The 23101-nt window shown below is 39.6% G+C and overlaps 2 protein-coding genes across 6 annotated transcripts; one reads left to right on the top strand and one right to left on the bottom strand.

Annotated features, from left to right (window-relative positions):
• Positions 1–3758, bottom strand: orai1a (ORAI calcium release-activated calcium modulator 1a). Its single transcript, XM_016232448.1, has 2 exons — positions 3468–3758; positions 1–818 (listed from the first exon to the last, which is right to left on the bottom strand). The coding sequence occupies exons 1-2, from the start codon at positions 3579–3581 to the stop codon at positions 237–239; spliced, it is 696 nt and encodes a 231-aa protein (XP_016087934.1). The 5' UTR covers positions 3582–3758; the 3' UTR covers positions 1–236.
• kdm2ba (lysine (K)-specific demethylase 2Ba) lies at positions 3357–22909 on the top strand. Of its 5 annotated transcripts, none has more exons than XM_016232443.1 (14): positions 3454–3530; positions 3769–3910; positions 4070–4117; positions 6011–6363; positions 11483–11749; positions 12274–12417; positions 12666–12773; positions 13297–13605; positions 13691–14266; positions 15448–15875; positions 18535–18698; positions 18798–18959; positions 19085–19303; positions 20368–22909. In XM_016232443.1, exons 4-14 carry the CDS (start codon positions 6307–6309, stop codon positions 20556–20558), a joined length of 2625 nt encoding a protein of 874 aa, XP_016087929.1. In that variant the 5' UTR covers positions 3454–3530; positions 3769–3910; positions 4070–4117; positions 6011–6306; the 3' UTR covers positions 20559–22909. The 5 variants fall into 5 exon arrangements, with proteins under 5 accessions (XP_016087927.1, XP_016087929.1, XP_016087926.1 ...); XM_016232440.1 differs by having other exon boundaries at positions 6301–6363; XM_016232442.1 differs by having other exon boundaries at positions 6301–6363; positions 13306–13605.
• The last annotated feature ends 192 nt before the right edge of the window (positions 22910–23101 follow it).

Consider the following 23101-nt stretch of genomic DNA (forward strand, 5'->3'; position numbering starts at 1 on the left):
TCAAGTGCCATTAAAATATACTGGCAAAATATATATGCCGGCAAAATTTCAGATTTCCCATCTATATAAATGTTTGTATGGACACTAAAAAAATCTAACGAGAAAAACATAAGGCATCACAATACTGTGATACTACCATATTGCAGAATCCCTGATTCCCATCATCTAGTGTCTATTAATGACAACAGTCCATATTTTGTTTGGTATGAGAACAAGGTAACAACTAAGTGCATCAACTAGGCGAAATGTGCTGAAGAGGACAGGTTGGACGCGTCTCCCCTGTGATCCAGTTGGTTTTGCATCTGTGTGATTTTGTCCAGAACCTCCAACTCCCGATGCTGCCGTTCCGTTTTGTGGCTGACCAGCGAACGGTAGAAATGCACAGCGAAAACAATGAACACCAAGCCAAAGGGCACCATAATGGAGGTAGAGGTGATCGCTGCAGCTTCCCCCGGGCTTATCCCTGGAGATTCAGTTACATTCCCTGTCGGAGAAGAATCTTTATTTTTATTCTTCAGAGGGAGAAACTTCACCCAGCAGAGAAGAACCACCTCTGCAAGAAAGAGGAGGGTGCCTATGACGGTGGAGAAGGCCCAAGCCAGCTCGATGTGGCGGTGCATGCGCTCGTGTGGCGATTCCTTTATGGAGTTGAGGTTGTGGACGTTGCTCACGGCCTCCAGGTTGGGCAGGATACATGTGCTGATCATCAAGGCAAAGAGATGGACGGCCACCAGCACTGTTGTGCAGGCACTGAAAGCAATCAATAAGCCTCGAGGGTATTCGTGATCATCCTCCAGCTGGACCTCCACCATCGCCACCTGAGAACACATTCATTGGTAACATAAGACTGAAAACAGAAAATCACAGGTAATACAGGCAAAAACCTCATTATTTTTGTTACAGTAGATTGACGATTAAAACTTACAAAAAATACATTAAACATACAATGAAATAGACATTCAAATAACTAAACTGAGAAAAACATGCACAGCTGTGCTCCTCCGATGAAGTTACTTTACTGAAAAATACTCCTATAACTTTTAATTCGTTTTTTTAAACCAATCATTGGCTATTGATAGTTTAATTTTGGCATACAACTAGAAATAAGTAGATTATTAAATTAAACTACATGGTAGTGCTATTTTAGCATCATTGAGATACTATTCGTTTTTAGTGATATTTTAAATAATTGTACAATTTTTCATTATAATTTGTGTTAAAAGTTTTAGTAATTTTGTGTTTTTGTTATTTTTTTACCTTTTTGTTTTAAGCATGTCCATGCAGTTTAAAAAAAAAATTTATTTTTGTTTTAGTTTAGTTACTTTAGTGCATCCACAGTAAAACTAGCAAACTAAAGTAAAAAAATATATATATATGGTTTTTTATGGTTTTAGTTTAGTTTATATTATAACCTTTCTACAAGGACATATATTGTTTGATTAAAACAATTAATGCTTGCTTCCAATCAATGTGTCTGTCTGAAATTGAATATGTATTTAGGTGTGGCAGAGCAAATGGATTAAATAAACTTCCATTTGATCAATTTAAATTCATTGTATGCAATTAAAATCGTGACAAAATGTTCAAGAATAGTTTAGCATTAGCTCATTGTAACTAAACTGAGCAAGCCGTAAAAAAAAAAAAAAAAGATTCCTTATTCCCTGCAAACAAGTCTCAATATCTTAATCTATTTGTAATTACGTAATTAAATATGTAATTTTACTGGACTTGTTTTATTAATGTTCAAATGTATTTATTGAAAAACAAGACACAGATTTTGATTAAGAAAATAACTCTTTGCAGTGTGGCCGACACATTTTAATTTGGTAGACAAACTGTTTTTCTCAAGCTTTTGAAAACGCCACAGATCATATGTTCTCTGATTAATGAGGCCTGAAGGGAGCCCTACATGTGTTACATAGTGCCACAGATATGAAAATGAGTTTGGAAGTCAATAGTAGGTTACAAAAGAAGTGCACTACTTTTGTAACAGTCAGTGCAACTAAATACAAACACTACCCCTGAAATGTGTAATTATGTCGCATGTTCACACTGATCCCTAAGAGAGAGGAGTTTATGAAATGCAGTTTCCTCATGCCACTCATATTCAGCTCACTTCCTGTGCTGCACTTATTGCTCATAGACTAACCTCAAGCACAATAACCACCCTCTGAAAGAACATTACACCTTTTTCCAGTCCCTTACTCTTATTTCCGGAAACTTATAACACATTTCTGGTTCTTAGGTTAGTCGTGGGTCTATTCAACAGCGAAACTGTAGTTACAAAAACTAAATAAATAGGCTTATCAACTTTTAAAGGAGAGGAAACAATGCTTCCCGTATCTGTTGTTGTTGAAATCAAAGGCTGTGCGTTCTAACTTTCCACATTTAGCAGTTTATTTTACACCCATCACTGAAAGTAATTTTATGTAAAAGATAACAGGTATATGTGATTCTATTTCACGTTTATAATGTAATGGACTTATAGCCTATCATTTCTTAACATGGCACAGTCAAAGGAAGTGCATTTCCTCTGAGCAAGTAAACGGAAACATGTCACAGTGATGATACTGAGGCCCTTACTAATTTAATCATGACTGCAGCTGCTGCCAAAATAATGGTTAACACAGTTAATGCTACTATACAATTATAATTAATAATAATAAAAGACCTTCTCTCAACACAGTAAGATACTTTAAAAAAATTATATTAATGGGGGTCAATACAAGCTCACTGTAAAAACAATTACTGCAGTAATAATATTTAATTTATTTAGTATTTAAACAATTTAATTGAGCACGGTTTAGGTGTTAATTGGTTTTTTTAAGTGAACGAATCGCTCTACTTTACTCCCACGCAAGTGTTTCCGTTCACTGAAGGCATTTAGGCAGAGTGCATTACTTCCATCAATGACAGACCACAGCATAAACCAATAGCATTCGAGTCTGTGTTGTGAAGGACCATTTCATTGGTTGCGCCTGCTGAACGAACACGCCCCCTTCACTGAACGAGTCGCTGTTTTGCGGGAGAAGATTCGTTTTCGCGCTGAAAGAGGTGACTCTTTCGTAAAACTAACTGAATGAACTCCGGAAAATAATTATTAAATGAGAATCTACAGACAGACTAAAGGACAGGGGGAGTCGGAATTTGTAACTAATCTACTGAGTGAATTATTCAATGATTCATAAGACACAAAAATACACTCTTGTCGCCCCCTACTGGCGTGTACATGCAGAATCAAAATACCCACCACTAACACTTCTGAGAGTTACATCGAAGAAGGACTTAAGTACAATGCTAGTGTAAGAGGCTAAATCCATGGCAGGTGTCGTTTGCACATCAAAGTGACTGACATGTCATGTTACAAGGCTCTAACGTTAACTCCGAAAGCTTGCCAGGCTTCGAGCAATGTAAGTTTCTCTTTTGCATACAGAGTGTTAAGTACGTTAATTACTTCATTAACTCACCATAGCAAAGCCGGAGAGCAGAGCAGAGGTTCTGCTGGTCGCTTTGAGTTTAGCTCGACTCAAGTAAAGTTTTCTCCAGGACAAAGCTTGAAGCGAGTGCTCGTTTGAACTCATTGCGCTTGTTTCCGTATACGTTCAGAAGTTTTGAAACTTTATGCTTTAATCCCGAGATCGCCTTTGTATCTTCTTGATTACCCTTCGTATGTTTGCCGAAGCCCTTCAACCCGCTGTGACATGCTCGGATTGTAAAGTGACTAACCCCAGTAACTCGCTCTGTGCTCAGTAACAGTGTGTTCATCAGAAACTACAAGTCGAGTTACCCACAATGCACCGCTGACGGTCACTGCGCGGATGACGCATTGTGGGATTTGTGGTCCACAACATTTTTTTTCTGTCTCTACGCGGGCTCTGTTTGAAACGTCATGTCCTGGAATTGTTTTTATGTTGCTGCAGTTAATATATTTTGTATGCCCTACTCTCATTCTCATTTGCAAGCTTAATTCTCGACCCAACATAATTTATTTGCTTAGTGAAACCTACCAAAGGTCTAAATTCATCTTAAACCCCCCCCCTTCTTGTTGTCTTCTTTTTTTCTTTAACAGTTGCAGAATCTGAACTGGCATTGGGAATCTGTATGATGAATGAATAAGGTAATCTCTCTACCTCAAATTTGGTGGGTTTTTGTTTTGTTTATAGCTGGTTTACAACTGATGAGGAGGTTCACAGCCAAATATAGATGGGTGCTGAGATGAGGTTTTATATGTAATTATATCTGTTTTTTTTATTTACTGTAGGTTTTACATCATAACCAATACTGTGGTATTTGTTATAAGCCCATAATAACCACAGGTCAAACCATGAATGGACCCCAATTACAATGGTTAAATCAATGTAACCGTAGTTTCTACAAACTAGGTCATTTGTTAATAAAAATAGCTGCATATACAAATGCAGATTTTATAATTACATTGCCATAATTGTAGGCCTAATAAAATGGTTGCATTAATTGTTTGCATGAATTAGCATTATCACTAGAATTCCATAGTTACTGTAGTTAGTGTTACTATATAAAGCTATGGCAAGTTTTTATTAGCCATTATGAAATTTCGCAATTATTTTTGCAATTTCCTGAGAAGACAGTCATGGAAGTGCAGGGTAGATAAGCAAGGAACTTGGTTAGTTAGCACAGTGAATAAATAAGGTTATTTTCTTAGGGACTTACCTATAAAGTATTGACTTTTGAAAAAGTGGGATTTTTTTCCACCAAATCAGGGTTAAGCTCAAACCACGCCCTGCAGGGAACTGTAAAGGTTTCATTGGTCAGGGCAATCATAGAACCTATTTATAACGCTTAAACAAAGACTGAGTTGAGCAATTAAATCAGTGGTTTGGGGGGGGGGTGATTTATGTGGCTTCAAAGAAATTATAAAATATAAATTAATAATAATATTAATAATGGTACAGCAAAAATTTAGCATACAAAAATACCTAAGCATCGTTTTGGCCACTAAATATTGTAATTAAAATTACAAAATTCAAAGCTGGCATGAAATTAGAATTAACCCTTTATTTTCAAATTATTCATCTATTCAAGATGAAAAAAAAATATTGTTGTGTAATTGGACTTTTGGCCAGGGTAATTATAGCTAAATAAACCATTAAAAAAAAACATTTTTGTTACTTGAAATAAAATAAACGTTAACTGAAACCAAATAAAATATGAATTAAAATATTTTCAGCTAGTTGCAAAGTCCGCATTTCTCATTTTTGTTTAGCCTAACTTGAGGTACTACAATAACAAAAAGTAAAACTGAAATAAAAAGTAATACAAAGTATATACACAGGGAAAAAACAATAAAAATGACAAATACACTAAAATTACTAAAGCTTTAACTAAAAATGTATAAAAAACTGCAGTAGTATCACAGTGATACTAAAATGGCATTACTTTGTAGTCAAAACCTTACAGTTTTAAATTAACATTGTATTAACATGATTGCATATCTGTGTGGCATCTTCTTCTTTTTCTAAATAGATGCAAATGGTTCTGGAGATTTCAGCCTTTTGATTTTAATCTTAACATTGTTAAAACTTAACTGATTTATTTTAGTTCAGACAACTTTCCAAATGTGGATGCCCAAATCTGCCATTCACCAGAATGGGTTATGTAACAAAGCCCACTTCCTTAAATCTGACTCATGTGAGAGTTCCTAAAAAACATAAAGGCACCTAAATGCGACATATCTGGTCATTCAAATGAGCACCCCAGCTTGATACACTATACTGTACTGTATGAGCCTTTCATGCACTGATGCTTGCAGAAAACAGCACAGCAACACATTAGACAAAAACTATCAAACCCAGATCAACTGCTAACTTCCTGTACTTGTAAGAAGAAGGCAACATCAGACCCTCTGAATCACTCACAGAGCTAGACCTTGCTCTCGCATGGTAATGTCAGTAGTTCTTTGTGTGCAGCAGTGCTGCCCTTCCCCCCCTCCATCTCCCACCCAGACCAACAGTACAATGTGTGCTCTTTGTAGGCAAGCCTGTAACTGGACGCCAGGTGGTTTGTGATTGGCTGAGCCGAGGCCCCCTCTCCCCCGTCTTCATTTTCTGGTGCATATGCATGAGATAGCAGGCTGGTGTGTTCCTGTGCAGCTGCCTGTTCCAGACAGAAAAAGAGAGGGAGAGAAACAGGAGCGAGACATTGGGGAAGGTTAGAGGAAGAGGAATAGAGAAAGGAAATCGGGTGAGGAGACGGCGGGCGACTGTGATTAGGGGGGTTGTAATCATGTCTATGTTCTGTTTGTCTGGCTGGCTATGAGATCAGGTAGCCATGGCCATGTCACTGAGTGCCGACGATGAGGATTACGACTCGGATACAGCCGAACAGGTCAGTACACACTCTCTCTCTCCTCATACACACCACACAAACAATTAGCCATCTTCTCTGGTTCCCTTCCTCGTAGCACCATGGCTCTCAAACAAGGCATGTGTTTTCTCCACCACCTCCTGCTTTCTTCACCCTCCTCACATCTCTCTTTCTGAAACAGTTTCTGGGTTTTGTTTTATTGCAATAGTATACGAACGAGAGGTTTCTATGCGACAGGAAGGGGAAAAAACTCATACAACAGAGAAGAGTGGCTCTGTCTTATTGTTTGTCTCCATTGAGTTTCAGCTATCAGTTGTGATTGGTTTGAGTCATGTGTGCCTCTTTCAGGAAGGCTTGTTCAAGGGAAAAAAGCATGTTCCCGTTGCTTTACCATTGTGTTTTGGTGTGGTTTATATTGGGTTGACTCCTTTGTATTGTTGGGAGAACTTAAATGTAGTAGTTAGTAAGTAGTAAAATGTAGTAGTTAGACTTTTTTGGGTGTGATGTACTCCGACTTTCACACATGTGGAGGGGAATAAATACTGTATTAAAGGAGGACTTAAGTTCCTCAAAGCAACAGCATGACTGGACATGTGTTGCCCTTAAGTTCCCTTCCCAAGATGCACTACTGTTTTCTAGGAAATAGAACAACATGCTCGGTTTGTTGTTTTTAAGTGAGGACAAAATCTAGACTGCACTGTAAAAATGATTTAACTAAATTACTTTTCCAGTTTTTCTCCTTCAAAAATTCAAGTTTAATTGAATGTGTTGCTTGACATTTATGTGTAAATGATTGTGAAATTTACAAGCAATTTGTGACTGAAAATTGTTTGTACACCAACTGTTTTTTTTGTTTTTTTTGCATCCATTTGAACTGAAAGGTTAAAAAATAACTAAGAACAGTTGTAGGTTAGGTATTTTCTAAGAGAGCATAACATACAGACTTTTGCAACAGGCACCTGTGCATTTGCTAACAAATTCTTGAATTTACTAAGAAACATATTAGTTGCGGCACAGTACATGTTGGTGTGAGGTTGCATGTGAATGTCACTGAACCAAGTAAGCCACATGTGCTCACTGCTCACCAACAACACAAATAATGCGTGCATTTCAAATCTCGTAATCCCTATTGTGATGTATAACAGGGTCCCATATCTTTAAAAAACTGTTTCTATGTTGAAGACTGGGGGGAGGGGTGAAGAAAATTGTGGGGGGAACAAAAGGAGGGCCCGGCTGCTCTCAGGCCCCCTGTTTGAGTTAATCTTGGGTAGTCTATAAGTCATAAGGTATATTTGGTAAGACTCTTTAGACATATGTTTGGTCTAAATATATGGTCACATTAGCAGAATTTCGGCAAAATTGTGCGTGACTAGCTTGAACTCGTTGCAAAAACCACATAGGGAAGATATTCCCCTCACACAAAATTCTTTATTGAATTCAGATGAATTCCTATTGAAATGAATTAATTTCTGCAAAATTTTGCTAGCAAAAAAGTTCCAGTGTCAGTTGTGAATAGTGTAGCAATATATATGAAGCACCGTTCACAAAGAAGTCTCTTTCAAACCAAGCGGCTTTCTGTTGGTCAGTGTGGTAAATTCACGTTATCAACTTGAACCCGTTGCAAAATCTTTGTGTGGAAATCTTTCGCCTTCCTGATCGCAAAATGACCAAATTGATATTTGTAATATATGTATATATAATACATTTTGTCATTGACTTGTTCCTCACTCTTGTGCAGAGGCGGTAGCTTTAATTCTTCTAGATTGCAATGAAGCCTTATGACTCATTGGGTCTTTTTACTTGTGTCATGGCGTGGGCACAATAAAGTGCCAGAGATTAGACATAAACTCTCACCCATGACCATGAGCAAACATATTCACGCAGACTGTAATTATGCTTCTGTTGGAGTGTACACGAGATGACGGGGATGATCCTGTCTACAACATGAATGAGTGTTTTAGGAGAATGCTTAGTTTGTAAGTGATGCGTTCAAGTCAGAAATGTCAGAAATGATCTTATGTGTTGAGCATGAATGAATTGGCTTTAAATTTGGGGGCATGTCAATAAATAACTATAGTATTGAGCCTTATAGTATACAGTGCCGATCCTAGACTTCTGGGGGCCCTACGCAAACCCCACGGGGGTGGGTTGGGTATGAGTGGTTATGAACGAATGAATGAAACGCATTTGTCTGTGTTTCACTCCGTCTCGAATCATGCTCGTGGAAAGCGCTTGAAACAGTGTCTCTTCCGCGGCTCGGTACACTTTCAACTAGTTTTTTTAGTCTCATCATTTATCACATGATTTGACTGATTTTTACGTCGAAAGGGCGACGGCGCACCGCATTAAAAGAAATGATCATTCATGTTTTCATAACCGCTGGCCAAATTCAAAACAAAACTAAAATGAAATCATCTTTGAGAGAAGGGGGGCCCCCTAGCATATAGGGAGGATCAGCTCTGATAGTATAGTATATACCCATGTTGTATTATAAGATGGTAAGATCGTTGAAGAATAACAATAAAGCCAGGCAAGCTTAATTTCCCATCATTCTCTGTGGATGCACAAGAATGATAAAATACACATGTAAAGCATCATTTACACACCTAAAGTGCATCTTTTCTCTTCATTTTGCTGCATTTACGCTAAAAGCACTCCTCTTTGTCAGGAAGTGGACAGTCGAGAAAGGAACATGAAATTGCCCAACATGTAGATTTTATTGAGACTAAATCAAATGGACATCACAGCACAATTATTATTTCCAAACTCACAAGCAGGGCTTGAGCGCAACCACAAAAGAAGATGATGCATGTGGATTTTTTCAGAAAAGAGAATAATTATGTGTGACTTAGTCTGGAAAATGCGTGTCTCTAGGTGTAATTGCATGATGATAGGAATAAGGATCCTGGCTGATGTAACTTGATGTTTCTAGATGTAGGTTGTAGAGCACTGGGATGTAATGATTACTTCTTGACCCAATAGCTGATCATTGATTGGTTGAACATTACAGGTAACCTGCAGAAGACATTAAATGGAATGAGCCTCCTCAGAAAGTACAGTCTGTGCTGTTTGTTTATTTATTTATTTTGCTGGACTCACAGGTATCACATCCTTTATATCCACTGATGGTGCAGTGTATAATAGAAGAGTAACTGGAGAACTTCTGGTGTTGTGCTGTGTTCAAAAGGTCTGATCTAGGATCGGCTTCATCAGTCCAAACAGTCATTTGTTTGAGCTGGAGATTACATCTTAGGTCCTCACACATGTGTAGCCTTTGGACAGCTGATGAATACTGGCTGTGATGCAGCATTCATTTTGAAACAACTATCTCTCATATTGGGTTCCACACTTGGACAGTGGGTCACAGCTGTGGTGCATCACTCCAAAGCACAAAAACACTGTTGTGCGCTATAGTAAGCATTCTTACAGTCAGCAGCCTGCACCGCTCTGCAGCTCCCTGAATCTGTTATAATGAAACATAGCGCTTGGGAATGGTTGTGTTCCAATTGTTCTGTTGTAAGGAAATTATGTCCCACGGGATTTTGCAAGGGCAGGAATAGCTCTACAACAGCATTTGATCTCAATGTCTGAAACATCCCATTAAGAAGATGAAAATAATACCATTGATCTTGAGTATATTTCAGTATTACAGTGCTACTATTTAGTCTCTCAGAGGAACTGTCTGCAATGGGAATCTGACGTTAAACCCAATCGTCAACCACTTCCCCCTTCTGAGCCAGTTAAATGTTGAATAGAAGTATTCCTTCATTCCACCAGTCAGCAAGAACTGCTGTGTTGCTATGGTTACATTGCAGAAGGACAGACTTCCAGTACTGCACTGCAGTTTTGTGCATGCGTTGTAATGTATTCATTATCTGAGCTGGAAGGCAAGATAGGATTCTTCTGGAGAGGGTGATGATTATAAGGATTGCATTGATGCTAATATAAGACATGGTTACATCTTAGCTTTACTGTACGGTGTGAAAGAAAAATGCAAGTTGATGTAATAAAGAACTAATTGTTCACATGCACATGCATCTGTAGCACCTGGTACCAGTGAAAACGGCTTTTTCCCCTTCATAATACCAGTTACAAACAGTGCCATATTGCTAATTATGTCAATCGCATATTAAACATGACCAAGAAAATGTAAATGTTAACCTATGTTATGCTATATATTATAATGGGATAACTGGAATTACATTTTTTATTTTGATTTGACCTTGTTGCAAGTTTCATTTAAAGATATAGTAGGTATTGCACCAGAGTTTATGTAGTAATGCTAGATTTGAGCCCTGAACTTTACTTTCTACTTGCAACTAGCCTGTTTTGAACATTATTACATTTCCAAAGTATTGCTGTACATGATCCCATGTGTAACCAGAACTAATTTGCTGGAATCCACCATTTCTGCTGCTTATTACTACATTAGAGAGCAATCACAATGATCCCAATCACAGAGAGGCATAATTGAGGTTCCTAAATAGGTTATATTCCAACAGCTGAGCTAGCAAGAGAGGTGCATAGTCGAGTTAGAAGAGATGATAAACAATAGCAATCAAATGTTGTAAATCGCAAGGGTGAAAGAATAAAGGATATGAGCATAGATTATTTTGAAGCATAGTGCATAAATCAAGCAGGAGAGTCATACAGGGATTGTGGGTGGGTAAACAGACAATAAGAGGCACTGAGCTTTGAACCATGGAGAGCTGTATAATGTACAGAATAAAGTCATTAGAGAAGAGCACCTATGATTCTCGACACTTAATTTTTTACCAGTGAGCTAATCACATGTGAACCAGGTGCCTGTGCCATTTTTTTCTGTCAAACAAATGGTAAAAAAAACATGTGGGCTAAAAGTACACATTTTACATGCTAGTTTTAATGGAAACATTAAACTAACAGCAAGTTTAGCTTATTAACATCCACAAATACAGCTAAATTACATTTTACCGTCAAATCTCATACAGAAACCGTTTATAACAAAAATCTGAACTAATATACTGACAACATCAATAGCTTTTCACTTCTGTTCCCAGATGCCTAGTGAGGATGTTTTATTGGCAACAGTTTGTTGTACATGGCTGTAATCTATTATTATATTATTTTAATTTCCATTCTTCATTTTTTTCCCCATTAGCAACGGCTACCCAACAGATCCAAGCCCAAAATGGCTGCATCAACAGCAACAACTCCGGCAGCGACTACTTCTTCATCCACTGCAACAGCGGTCAAGCTGCCTTCCAATCGAACCTCCTCTGGAGCTCGACGTAGACGCACACGATGTCGAAAATGCGAGGCATGTGTGCGGACAGAATGTGGAGAGTGTCACTTCTGTAAGGACATGAAGAAGTTTGGAGGACCTGGTCGAATGAAACAGTCTTGCATTATGAGACAATGTATAGCGGTAAGAAACTAAATTCCAGCAGACACTGAGATGATTCATGAACCAAATGTCACACAGCCAATACATAAAATAACAGCATTTTTTACATGAGAGAGACCCATTTTAAGACCAAAAATTTGAGTTTGAAACGTAGAAGCAGTCTTTGAGGAATCCACTTTAGCCGTACTCTGGGCTGTTAACCTAAATTTCATTGAAAGTAAGGAATTGGAATTCCTCCAGAATTCTCCTTCACCACTTCATTGAGCCTGATCAAATGTATGAGGAACTGGCAGAATTCCATGTAGATGTAGCAATGTAAATGTATCAATACAGACATTTAATCATTTATCAAACTGAGATTCACAATGTTTGACTGTACAACTAAAGGTTGTAATGATGTCAGATGAATGTTCCATTTATTTTTAACAATAACCTTAAAGTGTTTTTTTTTAATCATATTTTATTGTGTATGTGTATTTTGTAACCACACATTTTCCAAATTGTTGATATTCTGGATATTAAATTGTTGGCATGTGGTTCCACAGCCCGTGTTACCACATACAGCAGTATGTGTAGTGTGCGGTGAAGCTGGTAAAGAAGACACACTTGATGATGAAGATGAAAAATTTAATGCCATGCTCATGGAGTGCTCCATCTGCAATGAAATTATCCATCCAAACTGCCTCAAGGTCAGACTGACTGAACTCTAACCTAACCACTAGCCTAAGAATATAGTTCTAAAGTAAATGCAAAGCAGTGTATACTGCGCTCTCTTTTGTTTTGTGTGGGCACAGAAGAAGGAAGTGATTGGGCTGAAGTGCATGTTTGTGGGCGGCTCTGACGTATTTTAACACCCTTAAGTTCCTTTAGTGGTGGTGTAGAGCATTCACATACTTAGCGAGAGTGTTTTCATAAACAATCTCTTTTCTGCTCTAAGTCCGGTCTCTTGCCTATACAGGTGAAGGATGCAGCTGGGGTAGTAAATGATGAGCTTCCTAACTGCTGGGAATGTCCAAAATGCAATTACGCTGGGAAGACTGGAAAAGTGAGTATTTGGGGAACAGTGGTAGAGTGGTTTGATAGCATACAAAAAAGATTTGCATTTGCATTTGAAAAGAGATACTATTTAAGAAAGTAGTGGAGACAATGAAGATGAAATGTGGTTTACAGTAAAGCGGTGATATGTATACGTTTTTGTAATTTTCCAAATTCATTTTACCTTTTGAACTTTTGTTAACTCACATATTTAGTTCCCGTTTAGTTTTTGACAAAAAGCATTAAAGGGCCTGTGTTTCTCATTTAGTATGACAAGCCCATAAGGAAACTGTCAAACCAGATCTTGATGCAAATATAATGCAAATAGACATGTGTTGTGATCATTTTAATTCAGTTCAGTTACTGACAGGCTGTCAAGCTATTTCCCTTAATGCAAACGTTGAAATACGTTTACAGTAAAATATGATACATGACATACATAGGACGTATATCATAGCAATATATGCTTGGCGAACAATGTATAACATTCATAAGGTATAAAGTTGTCTTTTGTATTTTCTTGCCACTCTTTGGCCTGCAAGCAAAAACGGGGCCCAGGCTTTAAGTATGCATCCAACCTGCCAGGCTCCCTGCTGAGGGAGCAGAAAGCAGGAAGAGAGGAAGGAGACCAGACATCCACATGTGCTTCATCCATTAAGAGGAAGAGTGAAAGGGAGGAAACTCCCAGACTGAAGACTGAAGATCTACCATCCCGTCTTCCCCCACTCTTGAGCCCTAGTGGCCTGCCAAGACCACGATCTGAAGTGCCCAACTTCTTAAGGAAGAAGAGGAAGTTATTTGACGATGATGAAGAGGAAGACGAGGCTAGTGCTAAAAAGAAGGTAACATTTACACAGACATGCATTATTTGCATACACAGATCTGCTGTAGCTTTTTCATTCAGTAACTTTATTGATATATTTTCAGCCGAAGAAACCCTGGAGGCCTGAAGAGCCTTTGATTCCTAAACTCTCTCACATGAAAACAGAAGAAGAGGAAGACAACTCTGACGAGGAGGAAGAGAGGCAAGAGAAGCGAGAACCGCCTCGTCGTTCATTTAAGAAAGACTACAGCACAGTAAGAAAAGAGGAAGAGCATGAGAAAGAGAGGAGGGAGGAGAGAGATCCACCTTTCAGATCCCTAAAGGACTTTAACAACCTCCGGAAAGAGGAAGACCAAGAGGAAGAAAAGGAGGATGATTATGAGGAAGAGGAGGAGGACAATAATGGCAAACGAGGCAGGGACAGCAGCCCTGCACTGAAGAACATCTCCTTATCGCTTGAGAGTGATGCTTCACGGTGCAGCTCCCCAAGAGCAGGGCCAAGCAGCGAAGGTAGTGAGACTCAAGAGAAGGCACCACGTGCTCGGGCAAAGCGACACCGGCGCAAGCCCCCTAACCGCCAGCTCAGCGCAGAACTCAGCAAGCAGCTCAACATGGAGATCCGTCGCACAGAGCATTCACTGGCCAATGAGAACCAGCAGCCACTCAAGAGTGAACCCGAGGACAGTGAGAACGAGGAACCAAAGAGAGGCTTACGGAACGGGACTGCAGGGAATGGAGGAGGAGGTGGAGGTGTTGAAAGAGGAGCAGGTGGAGAGGGAGGAGGGGAGCGTCCACACTTAAGAGCAAGGGAGATGAATGGGACATCTTGGGAGCTGCGGCACTTTTACCCTCCTCAGATTACCCCGCTTGGCTTGAACCGCAGTTCACCTACAATCAGACCACTTCCTGCACGTTCTCCTCCCAAGTGTGTTCAGATGGAGCGCCATGTGATCCGGCCACCTCCAATCTGCCCTCCACCTGATAGGCTACCACTAGCTGATGGACGCAATCACATCGCTCCCAGAGAAGCATGGTTGAATATTTTCAGTCACCTGAGCCATCGTGAACTCTGTGTGTGCATGCGAGTGTGCCGAACATGGAATCGCTGGTAAGAAAAACCTAAAGACTTATCTGTGAGCCTGTCCCAGATGCCACCCTCAATCCTTGTGGTCCATCTCAATTAGTTTACACCAGGGGTGCAGAACTTAGTTCCTGCCATTTCTACACAGCCCTGCAGAGTTTAACTTCAACCCTAATTATACACACTTGATGCAGCTAATCAGGTCCTTCAGGCCTATTTGAAAACTACTTGGTATTTGTTGGAGCAGGGTTGGAACGAAACTCTGCAGGGTTGCGGCCCTCCAGAAATTGAGTTCTGCACCCCTGGTTTACACTGGCTACGTTTACATGCAACCAAATAATCCATTTGTAATCGGATTGACAGCTCAATCAGACTGAAAAGTAATGTAATGTAAACATCTTAATCAATCCGATTGAGCTCGATCGGAATGAAATTTCGATCGGATTGAAGGGGGTGGTTTATTCCTTTTCTAATACGATTGAGCATGCATGTAAACACTCGATCGGATCGAACCCCGAAACTGAAAGGACTGCGCATGTGCATATGCAGAAATAGCATAATGACGCTTGACGCGTGGAACGAACAGCTCTTCCTTTTGAATAAAGTGTTGTATAAATGCATGTCCTGTCATTATAAAACTCTCCTTTCACTCGGAAACTGTGAAGTGGAGCAGGACAACCTCCCACCAGTCCTGGTTTTGGATTCTCATTCACAGGCAACCCGTTTTGGGCGTGGGGAGGGGCCAATGAGAACCAGCAGCCACTCAAGAGTGAACCCGAGGACAGTGAGAACGAGGAACCAAAGAGAGGCTTACGGAACGGGACTGCAGGGAATGGAGGAGGAGGTGGAGGTGTTGAAAGAGGAGCAGGTGGAGAGGGAGGAGGGGAGCGTCCACACTTAAGAGCAAGGGAGATGAATGGGACATCTTGGGAGCTGCGGCACTTTTACCCTCCTCAGATTACCCCGCTTGGCTTGAACCGCAGTTCACCTACAATCAGACCACTTCCTGCACGTTCTCCTCCCAAGTGTGTTCAGATGGAGCGCCATGTGATCCGGCCACCTCCAATCTGCCCTCCACCTGATAGGCTACCACTAGCTGATGGACGCAATCACATCGCTCCCAGAGAAGCATGGTTGAATATTTTCAGTCACCTGAGCCATCGTGAACTCTGTGTGTGCATGCGAGTGTGCCGAACATGGAATCGCTGGTAAGAAAAACCTAAAGACTTATCTGTGAGCCTGTCCCAGATGCCACCCTCAATCCTTGTGGTCCATCTCAATTAGTTTACACCAGGGGTGCAGAACTTAGTTCCTGCCATTTCTACACAGCCCTGCAAAGTTTAACTTCAACCCTAATTATACACACTTGATGCAGCTAATCAGGTCCTTCAGGCCTATTTGAAAACTACTTGGTATTTGTTGGAGCAGGGTTGGAACGAAACTCTGCAGGGTTGCGGCCCTCCAGAAATTGAGTTCTGCACCCCTGGTTTACACTGGCTACGTTTACATGCAACCAAATAATCCATTTGTAATCGGATTGACAGCTCAATCAGACTGAAAAGTAATGTAATGTAAACATCTTAATCAATCCGATTGAGCTCGATCGGAATGAAATTTCGATCGGATTGAAGGGGGTGGTTTATTCCTTTTCTAATACGATTGAGCATGCATGTAAACACTCGATCGGATCGAACCCCGAAACTGAAAGGACTGCGCATGTGCATATGCAGAAATAGCATAATGACGCTTGACGCGTGGAACGAACAGCTCTTCCTTTTGAATAAAGTGTTGTATAAATGCATGTCCTGTCATTATAAAACTCTCCTTTCACTCGGAAACTGTGAAGTGGAGCAGGACAACCTCCCACCAGTCCTGGTTTTGGATTCTCATTCACAGGCAACCCGTTTTGGGCGTGGGGAGGAGCATTTTTACTGCGTGATAAATATGAGCAGCACGGCACAGCGGTTTATATGTATATTTATCCATAAATTAATAAATATCATCATGTAAACATGTACAATTCATGTAAACACTACATTCAGATTCATCAATCAGAATTAATTCAGTCCGATTGAACCAAAAATTGTGCATGTAAATGTAGCCACTTTGTTTCTGGAGTATCCCCAACACTGCACATTTTGCATGTCTCCTTAATCAAACACACCTCATTCAGGTCATCAGCTCATTTGTAGAAACTCCCAAGACCTGAAATGAGCATGTGAGAAAAAGGAGACATTCAAAATGTGTAGTGTTGGGGGTACTCCAGGAACAGGGTTCAAAACCTGTTCATGGGTTATAGGAACTTAATTTACCCCCAACACTACACATTTTCAAACTCTTTCTAACCAAACACAACTGATTCAACTTATCTCATTAAAAGGGACTCCCGGACCTAAAGTGAATGGGTCAAATAAGGAACACATCCAAAATGTGAACAGGATTGGGAAATACTGGGGATGTAGACTAGTGATGCAAAGTCCGATTCATTTCCGCAAACCGGTACTTTTCGGACAGATCGGCTCATTGAACCGGTTCAAAAAGCCTGTTCATCGGTTCCTGACGTCATCAAGCAATAACGTCTCTACGCATTTCTTTTCTAACAACTCATTGCCATGTTGTATCAATGAAAATTTCAAATAAGTCATTTGTGTCAACGCATATTGAAACATTCAAAAATAAAGTTATTTGTGTGAAAGCATATTGCTGATTATTGCCATATAATTCACTTAAGTTAATGGTGTTTGTGGTCACAGTTTCATTCGCGGATCCTCAGATACAACTGACTGACCAATATTCACTAGCCTACAACTTGGATAAGATTCCTAAAAGTTTCACACCTACAGCACACATTACAGACATTGATGCACAAACGCGGATATGTTCTACATGTCTACCGTATAAAGAATGAATAAACCAGTCTTATAAACGCCTTGTTTTCGCTTAAGCAACTTTAAATATAATATGCATGCACAATAAACTATTGTAAAATTTATTTACATCACTCGACAGAAAGGTTTTTGCGGGTTTTAATAAAATGTAAATTAATAACAGTCATAATAAACAAGCATATTTCCAGTACGCGCCTCAGGCTTGCACAGTATCGTCAACTCACTCATCAGAATCTTCGGTAATCCTCTGCAAACTTCACCACGGCTCATTCGGTTCTTGTTGAGTCCTCGGTAATCCTCTGCAAACTTCGACAGTCAGTTGAACCGGCTCATTCGGTTCTTTTTGAGTTGGACGTGCTACTTCGGCTGTGCGTCCTGCGTCATCAACCCGGAACTAAAGTTCGATTCAGTTCGATTTGTGAACTGGCTCAACCGGTTACTTCCTGAGAACCGGCTCAAAAGAACGATTCGTTCAAGAACCTAACATCACTATTGTAGACCATGGCTAAATCCTCAAAACCTTGATTAGCTGGTTGAGGTGTGTTTAATTAGGTTGAAGGTAAACTCTGCAGGAACATGGCCCTTGAACAGAAGGACTGGACACCCCTGTGGTAGGGTATCTGATTTGCCATTTAATGGTTGAAATGGGATTTCGTAATAGTCTACAACAGGTCTGGGCAACTTCGGTTCTGGAGGGCCACTGTCCTGCAGAGTTTAGCTCCAACTCTTAGGTGTGTTTAATTGTCGAGGTAATTAAACACACCTCAACCAACTAATCAAGGTTTTGAGGACAACTAAAACTTCCAGGCAGTTATGTTGGAGCAGACTAGAGCTAAACTCTGTAGGTATTTGTCCCTCCAGCAGCAGGATTAGACATTCTTGCCCTACAGTCTTGTGGACTTTACAGACATGCACAAAGTGCCATTTTGGGATGGGGCCTATATGTGATTATTAGAATGACATTTTGTTGTTGGTTTAGGTGCTGTGACAAGAGATTATGGACTCATATCGATTTAAAGCGTTGTAAGTCCATCACCCCACTGATGCTAAGTGGGATAATTCGCAGACAGCCCATCACTTTGGATCTGAGCTGGACCAACATCTCCAAGAAGCAATTAAGCTGGCTTATTAACCGATTACCAGGTCAGTGTTCATGTGAGCATGTATGTGGATCCACATCATCTTAATTTACAGTATGTACTTGTTTCTAATCACACATCTAACCTGTGTGTTTGGTTGCAGGACTAAGGGTGCTTCTCCTATCAGGCTGTTCATGGGTGGCCGTTTCAGCTCTCTGCACATCCAGCTGTCCTCTGCTGCGTACTCTAGACCTGCAATGGGTGGAGGGGCTCAAAGACCCCCAGATGAGGGACCTACTATCTCCTCCGACTGACAACAGGCCAGGTAATATACAGTAATCTAGATTGATTTGCACACCAAAGATCCACCTCACTCAACTCCGAAATGAATTCCTACAAGACAGTTACTTATTCAGATGGTGTATTCTCTACTTGGGCTTTCTCTAACAGGTCAGATGGACACACGCAGCAAACTTCGGAATGTTACTGACCTGCGTCTGGCTGGTTTGGACATCACGGACAGCTCTCTGCGTCTCATCATTAAAAATATGCCTGTACTCTCCCGTCTGGACTTGAGTTACTGCAACCATATCAATGACCAGTCAGTAAACCTGCTGACTGCTGCAGGGACCACCACTAGAGACTCCTTAACTGATGTCAACCTTTCTGGTAATTGCACTGTTTAATGCCATTTGTAATATTACAACAAATGCTTTTAAACCATTCAGATTCCTCCTGAGTTAATACCCTTTTTCACCAACACAGTGCTGGTACCAAAGCTAAACCAGTGCCCAACCTTGCCTGTTGTTTCCACCAAAGGAAATTGACTCCTTACTGGCCCATAAACCTTCTGGTCTCAAATCATAACCATTAGGGGCTTGTGGGCAGGAAAATGTCATCACCACTTAAAATTTCCAAAGCAACTCCGTTTGGTGAGACTGACACAAAAAATGCTCTCGTTTTAATCAGAGAAGCTGTCAATACAGGAAGCATTTAGTGTGGGCAGGTTACATCACTTGGTTCTTGAGTCAGTGGAATTGTGGTTTGGTTCAGAGAGAGACCTACAGATCCCCAGGCATTTCAGTGAAAAAGGCATATCAGTAATTCTTGATTCGACCTATGAAAAAAAAATGTTAAGGCCGGGACACACCAAGTCGATGGTCGGCCACCGGCTAACGTCAGGCCGACGGTCGGGCGAGTTTGTTTGGTGTGTTCTACTCATCAGCTCTCGTCGGCGGCAGTTTGCCTGATTCAACGTGAAGTTATCAATGTTACTGATATTCAAAATGGTAGGCAAGCGCTGCTTTGTTTACGTTTCGCATATCTGCGTTTATCTTGTATATCTTTGTTTCGGTTTCTCCTTTTGAATGACGAATATATACTATTGATAGCCGCTGATATAGACAGTTATTTCCTCTCACGAATGCGCAGAACGCACGTGTTAGTTTGCTGTCGGTTGTAGTCTGTGCGGTGTGTTCGAGCGCAGCTTTTTGGTCCGACACTGCCTACGTGAGGCGACAACACACCGGCTTTCGTCGCTGCTAGTTATTTGAAGTCGGCTTGGTGTGTCACGGCCTTTAGACCATGTTAGACCACAGGAATTGCTGTGGTTTACTTTGGACTACTAAGTAGTTTAAATAACTTTCCTTTTTGAAGGGTTCACTGAGTCTAATGTTTAAAACTGTTAATTCCCCCTCACTGATTACTGATCTCTCCTTTCTTGTTCTCTTTAGTGTGTAACAGGGTCACTGATCAGTCGCTGATCTACTTCAAACGCTGCGGAAGCATCTGCCGCATTGACCTGCGATTTTGCAAGCAGGTGAACCGGCAGGCATGTGAGCGCTTCATTGCTGAGATGTCGGTCATCGTTCCCTTCCAACTGCAAGAGGATAAACTTCTCCAAAAACTTCACAGCACCCCCTAGTGTCTGGGAGGAATTGAACGCCAATCTAAAATGATACCATGTATCAGATGCACTCGTGTTTGGATTGAAACTGGATTCACACATTTGAAAAAAAGCACTGCAACACATATGTGGACAAAGTGTTTGTCAGCTCCTTTCAAACTGGAAAAAAGAGCAGACATATTGTACTTAAAGGCACATAATTCTGCTCCTATTCGAAATGGTGTATTCTGAAGATGGATTTCTTCCAGCAAATTCTGTTAATCTTTGAGATTATACATGTTATTAGCAAGCGATTGTATTTAATAGGTGGTGTGGTAAAAAGCAGTGAAAGCAGTGGACATGTATGTATGTGTATATATATATATATATATATATATATATATATATATATATATATATACACACACCATCTACATACTCACTGAATACTACAAACACTTATTCCATGAGTAAGCATGATTGTACATTGTTATTCAAAACCCTCCAAAGTTTTTTTTTTGTATAAAAGATGTATCAATTCAGATTTGTGCTGTATTTGGTTCAGTACTAGGTATATGTATTGTTCTCTATTTTTTTTCTTTTTAATATAATGGAATTTTTAAATATATCTGTCCATTTTATGTCATCAGTTTTGGAATATTCCAATCTGATCAGCATTTTTCAGTCACGAGTTTTGACTGATTTGAATTTCAAGTACTTGCTGTTCGAATCTCAGAGCAGATATAGAAGTGAAATTTGTTATTTTGAGGTCTATTTATAAAACAGTGCCATATTCCATCTGTGTTGTTTTACACTGCTGTAACAGGCAAAACTTCAGCTATCAGTATGACTTTGTAGAGCATGGTTCTACACGTGTTGGACCAAACAAATTGCTGAATACATATTCCAGCTAGCTCAGTAATTGTTTTGTTCAACACAATCAGGTAGTTCTGCATTTTTTCCCCCCATGAGGTCAAAAAAGACTTCACTGAACATCAATGCAGTATTTGTCTATGAAAGTCGTCATGTGATTTTATTCCTTCCACAGTGATTATTATTGTAAAATGGTAACTGTGATGATGACAGATGATTTTAATAGTGTATTGTGAGTTTGTCTCAGGATGGTGACTATCAGAAAGAGGGAGTGTGCCATCTGATCTAAGCCACCATACTTGTACCACTATAAATTAAGGCATTGTTCGCCATCTAAAACACTCTTAATGTACATTCGGCTATTTATATTTGTATGTAATTAAAAGAAATGATTTTACTGTGAGACATCTGAAAAGTGAAATTATTTTCCCAAAAAATGTACATCATTATATGCATACATGTACCTGTATTAGATTAAATATACAATTTTAAAATGCTGCTTAAAGCAGGGAACATTTTCAATGTTAAGAGCCATTGGTAAGCAATATTACTTTCATAATCTTACATATAAGTGCAAAAGTAGAAATGTTCAAAAAGAAAACTGGTTTCATACTGACTTAATGAAACAGTACAGCAATTTGACATTTAAGAATCACAATCCAGTACAAATCTTTCTTAGCACTTTTAAGCATCACAAGGGTAACTAAGAACATACATACTGCTTTGTCTTGTTTGTTAATTCTATATTATAGTAACAGAGCAACTGACCAAACGAAGCAAATACCAAGTTATTTTTTGTTAAGAAAAATAAACTTATCTGAATAGGCATATACATAGGAATAAACGGTATGTCAGGTTAAACAAGGATTTAATGAATCTGAATATATAGCTTAGCATTACATGAATCCCTTATAATCTAAAATGCCACACAAAAAGAGAGGCTGGTATTGCTGTGGTGTCTGAATAAAGCATTAATTTGTGCAGCTGATGCTTGTCAGCGCTATGCAATGTGCCATGATGCAACATTTAATAAGGTTTATCACACAAGTTAGTAAATGGCTACAAAATATGGGTAGATCATTTGTATGGGAAGTGAAGTCCTTATTTTCATTTCATTTTTTTTTTGTTTTCCGACTTAAACACATCAATTCAAGTACTAACAATATCTGAAAAGCAACTGTAGTAGTGCACTGAAGACAGAGAAAGGCATCTTTTGGCACCTTAATCATCCCTCTTGTTTTACACTGTGCATTTTGATTAAGTTATTGTTACTTTGCACATACATAAAATGCACATTTTCGAATTATATTGACACTCAGTTACACTGTGCCCATTTATGGTCCTACTTTGCATACAAAACAGTTCTATCCCTTCTCATTTATCACCACTTACACTGATTTAACAACAGGTTTCTAGGCTGCTTTTCCAGTCACATACTCAAAAGAACAGTGGTGACTGAGAAACTAGCAAATGTTCTTAAGACATCTGACAAAGAAAGGAAGTCATATGATAAAAAACTGCTGAATCCAGAGAATGACCACAAAACATGTTCATTATGCCACTTATGAAATCACTGACCGAATGGTACCAGTGTCAAGTTATAAGGAGGTATAATGTAACATGTAGATCAATTCAAGTACTAACAATATCTGAAAAGCAACTGTAGTAGTGCACTGAAGACAGAGAAAGGCATCTTTTGGCACCTTAAT

This window comes from Sinocyclocheilus grahami, unplaced genomic scaffold (genome assembly GCF_001515645.1).
Source record: "Sinocyclocheilus grahami isolate Dianchi unplaced genomic scaffold, SAMN03320097.WGS_v1.1 scaffold410.1, whole genome shotgun sequence".
In the NCBI taxonomy this organism is placed as follows: domain Eukaryota; kingdom Metazoa; phylum Chordata; class Actinopteri; order Cypriniformes; family Cyprinidae; genus Sinocyclocheilus; species Sinocyclocheilus grahami.

Excerpts from the sequence above, each read along its gene's own strand:
- orai1a (XM_016232448.1), bottom strand. The coding sequence starts at position 3,581 with ATGAGTTCAAACGAGCACTCGCTTCAAGCTTTGTCCTGGAGAAAACTT. Across the intron at positions 819-3,467 it reads TGCTCTCCGGCTTTGCTATG|GTGGCGATGGTGGAGGTCCA; the intron begins GTGAGTTAATGA and ends ATGTGTTCTCAG.
- kdm2ba (XM_016232441.1), top strand. Across the intron at positions 18,699-18,797 it reads GCTTATTAACCGATTACCAG|GACTAAGGGTGCTTCTCCTA; the intron begins GTCAGTGTTCAT and ends GTTTGGTTGCAG. Across the intron at positions 19,304-20,367 it reads AACTGATGTCAACCTTTCTG|TGTGTAACAGGGTCACTGAT; the intron begins GTAATTGCACTG and ends TGTTCTCTTTAG.